This window comes from Saccostrea cucullata, unplaced genomic scaffold, assembly GCF_032062105.1.
Source record: "Saccostrea cucullata isolate Sc308-1 unplaced genomic scaffold, CSIRO_AGI_Scuc_v1 ctg650, whole genome shotgun sequence".
Lineage (NCBI taxonomy): Eukaryota > Metazoa > Mollusca > Bivalvia > Ostreida > Ostreidae > Saccostrea > Saccostrea cuccullata.
The window spans coordinates 52,527-61,251 of record NW_026922915.1 but is presented as its reverse complement, the minus strand read 5'-3'; the positions used below and the strand labels follow the sequence as shown (position 1 = coordinate 61,251).

The 8,725-nt window shown below is 34.5% G+C and overlaps 1 protein-coding gene across 1 annotated transcript; it reads right to left on the bottom strand.

The window, feature by feature from the left end:
- Nucleotides 1-1,283: 1,283 nt before the first annotated feature.
- LOC134262798 (uncharacterized) lies at nucleotides 1,284-7,894 on the bottom strand. The gene is made up of 4 exons (XM_062745127.1): nucleotides 7,663-7,894; nucleotides 3,329-3,521; nucleotides 1,841-2,052; nucleotides 1,284-1,645 (listed from the first exon to the last, which is right to left on the bottom strand). The coding sequence occupies exons 1-4, from the start codon at nucleotides 7,759-7,761 to the stop codon at nucleotides 1,460-1,462; spliced, it is 690 nt and encodes a 229-aa protein (XP_062601111.1). The 5' UTR covers nucleotides 7,762-7,894; the 3' UTR covers nucleotides 1,284-1,459.
- Nucleotides 7,895-8,725: the final 831 nt, after the last annotated feature.

Here is an 8,725-nt window from a genome sequence, read left to right as displayed (position 1 = left end):
TTCTTTTCAAGTTCTTCAAAGCCAGGATAGTGATATTTATATGGAGTCATCCTCAGGTAGTGTAGATTCTAGTTTGTTCAAATCTTGACCCCCTGGGGGGTGTTAAAATTCAAGCCCCCCCCCCTCCCCTCAGTAAACTTTCAGTTCTGATCAGATTTGTGCTTTTTCCTAGCCGTTGTTCTCAGGTGAGCCAATTGTTAAAATTTTTAACCTTAACCATAACTGTTGAAGGATTAGGGCTAAGGATTCCATACTTCATATATGTATTTTTTGTGGCAAGCCCTTTCATTGGATTCCAATTACCTTGACCTTTTGACCTTGGAGATTTCCGTATTGATGTAAAAAATTACACCTTGGTCTGCTGTCATATTTCACAATTGTATTTCCTGTGAGAATACCCTACTTTGGGTACCAAAATATTAAATTTGCATTTAAAAAAAGGTTTATTTTTGCTGTGTTGCCATACGGGGGCATCAGTGTTTCATAAACATATCTTGTTCTTGATTGATTGATTGATTGTATATTAGTTAACGTCCCTCTCGAGAATTTTTCACTCATATGATTGATTTGTTACTCATTTGAGCAGAAATCTTTTTCGTGCCAGCACCTACTGCGACACGAAAAAACCATCATCTAAGGATTGACAAGTTATTTGATTGATTTGTTAATTAAGAAATTAAGCCAGAAAAAACCATCATCTCAAGTTATTTCAATCTTATTTAATTTCGTAAAGTCCATTATTTGATTCAAAATCGATTGGTTTATAGTTCAGAAAGTTGCCGGGTGTCCAAGGTACCGTTCTAACATTCCAGTGATGTACCTAGTGCCATCCCATAACATCAGGATACTCTGAGCCAAGTTTGATTAAAATTGGCGAAGTGATTATGAACGGAAAATCTCACATGAGCCTTCGTCTACGGTAAGCAAAAAACTAGTTTAAATAGGAAAATAAGTTTCAGAGTTCGTGAAAATGTTTACAATTAACAGGCGACCTACAACGAACAAAGCACATAGGAAAAATCGTGTGATTCCTTCGTTGGATTCACACATTGATCTCGTCTTTAAGTGTAGAGTGGACAAACAACCTAAGATATCGTCGCTAGTTCGTCGATCAAAGACATTAAACCCGATATGTACAACCTTTTTATATCTGATTTCCGATTTCGCCCTTTTTATAACATGCAACACCTGCTTAAAACTATGTTACCACCCGCGACTAGTGTGACTATTTATACAGTGTATTATATCTTTCAGCTGTTCACTTATTAACAAGGTACGCAATATACCGTAAAAAGAGTTTTAATATATAATATCATATTTATTTTCTTATGAATAAAAGATACAAACAATACTGTAATCTAATGAGTAAAAATTATAACACAGAAATGCCTTATATTTAGCAATATAAAAGTAAAAGCAAATACAAAAAAAATTAAAAAAAATCTTTTTAAACATCAGTTTATGCATTGATACGTTGGCAATAGCCATAGAAAAGGTTTTGTCTATCCTCCTGAACACAATCGTAACCACTTGGACATTCACACAGGTTTGTAACAACGTAATATACCAGCCAAGTGACTGGGTCTTTCACTCGCTGTACTTGTTGACACTTTCCACCATCCGAACGGTTGATGTTACATTGTGGCTAAAACGCAAAATAGCACAATATTATGCACATGTACAAAGTAAACAAATACAGCGAAAAAATATAAAGGCGATGCTTTCCTGTGAACAAGATTATTTTGAAATAGTAGTTGTAATGCATTTTTAAAATGAATATGAGGCAATGAGTACATTTTATTAAACTTTTTTTTAAAGCAAATACTGAACACTCTCTTACCATGGCGCAGACAAGGTCATGATTCTTCTTCCAGCCAACGTAGTAGCTTTTCTTGATTTTCAAAGGGTCATCGCTAGGGCATTTACAGTTAACATTTCTTATTTTTTCCGGAATATTTCCACCCTCCATCACCATTGCTACCTCATCATCACCGCATGTTCTTTCTCCTCCTATTGGGTTACAGTAGTGCAATGCAATCCCGATTCGTTTTCCTACAATAGATGTTTTATAAGTTAATATATTAAAAGGAAGAACATGATAGGCTATGTTACAACGCATTTGAAAAAAAATTACGCACAATGATTTTTTCGTAAGTAAACTGATACAAAGTTAACGAACCTAGAATTTTTTTTTTCAAAGTGCGTTAATGTCGACCTTATTAATGACCTCCGAATCTAAAATACACGGCAATGATGAATTGTATTTTTTAAATCTGGTTGAATTACTTTTGGTGGTTACGTCACTTCAGTTGAGATATTGAAGTTTGTCGTTTTATACATGGCCCTTTGTACCACGGAAAGGGGGGAGGGGGCATAGCTATGTGTTCCCTCAATAATCTCGTCTGATGACTTTTTCTTTTTCTTTGCTTGTCAAGGAATTTTTGTAGTTTATAATGATCCTAACTGGAAATGTATGCTTTCTGTTATACAAGAAAAATACACCCCACTAGTAAATAAATAAAATATTTAAAAAATCCACGAACTTTTCTAACATGTACAAACACAGATAGACGGACGGACGAAACCTCCTTAATATCATATAAGGTCCCCTGGTCTATGACCAGTCGTAAGCCCGATATACATGACGTTTTCCAGGCTTTTTTACGGTTTTGATTTTTTTACGTGCCTTGAAAATGTCTGAACTCACGTTAATTGGAAAATTGTCGCCTCGAATTGAAGGCTGCTTTCTCTTGTTGATTTTCATTATTTGCGAACCGAATGAAATGCTGAATTCATAACTTATCAACAGTTCAATGCTTTAAGTACTTATATATACCAATATCGTTTTTTATTGGCTGCTTATAAAATATACAGCCCAGTGAAAACATTTTAACAGACCGTCGAGTTTTCTTTCAATTTCGTGGATTTTAAAACTTGTTTTAGCCTCTATCGAAATAGGGAGTAATATTGTCTTTAAATCGATGGTGGTAGGTATACTAGTATCATTGCGTTATTGATAAATTGTAAATTCGGCATTAAAGTCACTTCGCAAGTATTGAAAATCAGCTCCGGTTGGAAACAGTGAAGTTTCATGTCTTTGTAATGGCGCCAGTTCTGACGTTTTCCTAGCATGTAAAATATCAAAATCGTGAAAAAAGTCGAGAAAACGTCAGATATTTTGAACTAGGAAGTCGTCGACGTGAAAAACCATCCTCACTGCTGGTCCTGAGTGCCAAAACCATTAGATGTGGCACTCAGTAATAAAATAATCAGTCAATGAATCGGACTAATATATATTCACCTCTGTCTTTGAGATGATCTGTTTTACCTTTTGATAGGATGTCTCTTGTAATGGTTTTTTCTCCACGTGTGCTCCAGCCACTGGGACACGTGTTTCCATGTGGACATGTACATATTTCTCTGTCGGTGGAGTAAATCTCAGGAGAATTGCGAGATTTCGAGGCGTACATTTTCAAAGCCATGTCACATGGGACAGGATCGTTTGAGCAAAACGGAAGATCCTAAAAGAAAAGGAAAATAAATATTTAACATCAATGTGAATTAATAGTAATACTTAACTCTGAATAAATGAATAATAAGGAATTAAATTTAATTTTTGAAAAATCATGAGGACATAAACTGCGATGTTTCACACCAGCATATTTGATGAAGCGCGTTGGCGCTTAATGAGAAATATACAGGTGTAAAGCCTTCTGGTTCATGAACTTGCTGCAGAACTGCAGCTCTCCGAAAAAATATACATTGATAGACTGGAGAGCTAGAGTGCCACTCATTCAAAAATATCTGAACTTGAGATCATCGAAATGCGGGTTTACGCGCTTGCGCGGGTTATGTATTTTTTCTTCAACAGCTGCGACATTAATTCCCGTACTAACAAACAAAGACTTTTATAATTTCATTGTCCACATCATGACCCCGGGTTGAGCAACAATAGGTATTACAAGGGGAAGAATCTGGTGAAGAACAACATGGTCAAAGTTATTTAGGTGAGCGTTTTCTCTTGTCAATTAAGCGTAGTAGTCAATACAAAATATGTAATTCAACAGCCTTAATTATATGAACTTTGCAAATAGTTTTGAGATTGCAGCTAGAAAACAGTAAGTATGCTACGTAGATCCGTCCCAGATTTCAGCTACAGTACTTTGATGATACTCAAGTGACCACTTCCCTGTTCATGGAATTTCCGGAAAGGTATGGGTTTTAACTTTTCAATGACCACTTAATCGTGCTTGGCGCGAAATCAGGTCATAGGATTTCCGTACTGAGCCCAAGATACTTCTACCACCCACTTTCGTCAATATTCGGCATAATTTGTCTTAAAATTTAATTTAATGTATATATTTTTAATTTCTGTCTTCGATATATCTGAAATTTATAAGAGGAAAAATACGATTTTGCTATGAGAAATGTACAATTAAACTAAAAATATATACCTGTAAGTAGAAGTAGAAACGTTTAAATATCATTGAGCTTAAGCTTTCAAGATCAATGCTTGATTTAATTCATATTATGACAGCATACATAAATTGCCTTAATTTATTTGGAATTAATTACGTTCATCATCTTACGATACTTAAACAAATTACTTCCATGAATATTCCCGACGAATAATAATAAAACAATTCGTGAAAATAAATTATAATGAATAAAAACATGAATTAAAAGATCAGGTATGAACTGTATAAAGTAACGTTGAGCTTTAACTTTGCTGAAAAATATCAAATTCAGTATTGAGTCGAAAAGGCGAAAAAAGCGTAATATTTTTCAAAGTATTGCTTTATCCTAGGCTTTTACAACTTCTTGCTTCTTGCAGGGCCTCAAACTTTATAAAGCTCTTTTTTTAAATACCTGTTTCACTTAACCACCACAAGTTCATTTTTTAAGGCGGGACTGAGAGCATAAATGAGTGCGACAAAGTTTATGCTTCGGAGCATGATTCATATTTATGAACGCTAATTGGGTCTTGATGCAGTTTTTGGTTTTAAAAGGTCTTTCGACATTTTATTTGGGGGGGGGAGGAATTTCTCGGGATACCAATTGCGCCACCTTATCAGAAGAACATGTATGTATTCATCCGAAGCAGAATATATCAAACATAAGAAGACGCAGCCTTCGAGTCGACATTAGATGTATCGACAATCGTTAATTCAATTACATATGTCGACTCCATATATCTAAGAAATAAAAACTATAATAAAGTATGACACGTTCGTTACCTATTTGGATATTGTATTGAGAAAAATAGTTCAATGGAATACGTGAAGATGTCAACAAGATCGTAATCTTACTAAGCAAGAATACTCCGTAAGTAAGAAAATTTTTTAAAACGAGACATGATATTGACAAACAAGTTGATACGACAAAAATATCAACAGTCTCATAAAAAGTATATACATGTTTATTATTACACAAGTTTTTTGATCAATACAAAGACCTTGTCGCCTAATAAATTTAGCATTACGGCGAATTCTGGTGTTTTGCCATTATAACGCAATGAAATGTTTACAGATTTTTTTCCGTTTGCCTGAGCATGACATGGAGCAAACAGCCGGTATGTCTGTCAACATGAGATGCTTACTGCTCCATATGACCTGATCCCATATCTCATGTAAAGAAGTCCTTGTTTGCTCATCTTCTTGTTTGTATGGACTACTTGAATTGACTTCTGAGCTTGATTTCAGTTCGTCATCTCCATATTTCATGCTATGAACATTTCTTTCCTTAAAATCTTGAAATGAATAAATAAACTATGACGTACAAAGCCTTTCCCCCATAATCCTTCGATCAGCTTCAGACTATGTCCTTATAGGAATACGTGTAGACAAACTACAAACTGAAAGCCTTTTATGCTTTACGTTATTATTATACCCACCGCTTGAAAAGTGGGAGGGTATATAGTAATCGGTATTTCCATCCGTCCGTCTGTTACGCTTTATCTCTTATCCGCAACTCCTCTTATACTACTGAGTGAACTTTAATGAAACTTTCACAGAATCTTTATTACATATTGCCACTGTGCACCTCCTATTTAACTTTTTTATTCGACACGCATTTTAAGTTTCCCATAGCAAAACATTGACATTGCCATTATATGTGTACCTATGACGTCACATATAGAAGCTTCTGGATAACATTTGATAGGACAAGTTATTCCTCTTTACACATTACCGTAAAACAATATATAGCAACACATGGAAATTATGGGAAGCGGGGGTATCATTTAGTGAGCCCATTGCTCACAGTACCTCTAGTCTATTTATTTATTTGCGCAAAGGACATTGGGTAGTAAAGAAATTCTGGGAATGTTTCACAGAGAAATTTGCCTGACATTTGTACAGATTTCCTTCCGAATTTCCTCTATTTTTACACGTTAGTCTATTGAGGTCGCTTCGCGACGCTCGCAATAAAAAGGAATCCATGCACCTTGTTTTCTCTTTCCTAAACCTGCTTCATTTTATATAGAATTTAATAGATTACTCAGATTACCAAAGCAAACCGCGTAAACCATTCATTTAGCATACAAATGCAGCAGCCATCAGTGAAAAAGGAATATTATAGATAAAATATCTAAGAAGCAAAGCGTTCTTGTATTAACTGTTACAGGTACGTATATTGTTTAAAGTGATATAAACACCCCCACAGGCTGGTGTTTAAATAATGATATTAAAAGGAATCTTGTAACAAATGTCGCTGTCAGAATTATTTTATTTAGACCCCTTCGTCGTCCTTTTTTTAATCTGTTGCTATATTTTCATGAGCCTTTTCTCCGCTTATTATATAAAATTGGTCTATAAATCTCAATAGCCCTTCCCTGGCCAATTTTAAACACACAGGATCAAGTACTGTAATAAGTTAATGATTTGTCATGAAAACTGTAAAATATCTGATGTATGATAATAATAACTATTCAACAGAGACTTCCGCGACGGAAATTTTTGACAAAACAAATACTGCATGAATTATGTATAGAATATGTCAATTACGGTGTACCATTGAAAGTCCCTATATGACAAACCGTTCGTCCAGCAAATTATATTAGATAATTAAGCTTATTGATCCCTACTTAATGGAAGCATCTGTTCAGGAGGGTTAGATGCTATCAATGTAACTACTATGAGAGGAATTAACCAACACATAATACATGTATGTTAAATGAGGGAAAATTAACTAGTAATTTAGGAAACGAAAGGCAGTAAATATCTTCCCGAATAATCTATAATTTTCAAAGCTAGATAGTTGAAAAACAAGATAAAACTGCGTGTATTACAGAATGTTGGAAAATAAAAATATAAAAGAAAGAAAACAATAATATTGCGTACATTTCTTGTTTTACGTTAGAAGTAAACATACAAGAGAAATAAAATTTATGCAAGAAATGCGCATTTAAAAATTAATACACTCGGTATACATCTTTTCAAAAATATATCACTTAGCCAAACTTGTAAATGGATATTTTTTTTTTAAAAAGGTAACACACTTCTAAAAATTCTAAATAGATCGAAATTGGGCGTAAGCCTCATTTTTGTTTTATTTTTTTATTTTTTTTTTTACTAATTTATGACGCAAAACAATTTGTGTATGAAAATTTTGCAAAATAGGAATTCCAAAATTTCCTTTGTGTAAAGGAACATCAACACTAACCTGCCAAGCATTATTCCATCCGTATGACCAGTAATTGGGGACACACTGTATGAGACTGGGTGCAAATGCTGCTATTACCCAAAACAAAGACAGCTTCATGGCCGAAGTGATAGTAGAAGACGCAAAGAACCTTGACCACCAAAATTTCCTGTAGTGTTAGTAACAGCTGTTGCTGTTTTTATATAAGGAGTGAGTGGGTGGATGCACGGTACGTCACGGAACTTAAATTGCGGTCATATATGCCTCATTGCTATACCTCCGTGACAGAACTGATAATAAAATTTAGAAATGCAAATGATCATGAGTATGCACTTGTTTATACATATTGCTCGTTTTCTTTTTTCTTTTTTTAACTTTTTGTGCACTTTTCGTGTCCGCCTAATTGGGATAATGCGCTATAATTGTAAAATGTTCGTACGAGATATGAAATTTGAGGCCAAATGTATATGGTACGCTATTAACGTAATAATAGTTTTTCTCTATATATTGAACGAATGCTAATATCCACGGATTTTATAAGGTATTCCATTTTGAAACAATTTATATCAATTATATTTCAACAATTTTTATGTTTTTTTCTTTTCAATTCCGTAACATGATACCCCTCCCACTATAGAGCCCCCGTCCCCCTTTGAAACTTAGGGGCGAGTGGTATATAGTATTATGAGGGTGCCCGTCTGTTTGCACGTCCGTCCGTCTGTTACACTTTAGGGGTACCAATCTTATCCGCAACTCCTTCAATACCACTGAATGAAATTTAACGATACTTTTACAGTCTTTGTTGTATAGTGCCCTTATGGGTGTCTTCTACCTATTTCCACTTTTCTAAAAATCTCAATTCCATCTATTCCCACTTGCAAATATTTCTGTCGTTCTGTCGGTTGGTATGTCTGTTGTTCCACCATCAATTTCATTCTAATTCTTTGCAGAATATATCGCATATATTGAAATGAAAGAAGATGGGTGAACACGACAAGCGATAAGCCTATGGTGCAACAAACATGACGGTGAAAAATTTAATATGAATTATATCAAAATTTTTCCTATATTTTATCTAACATTA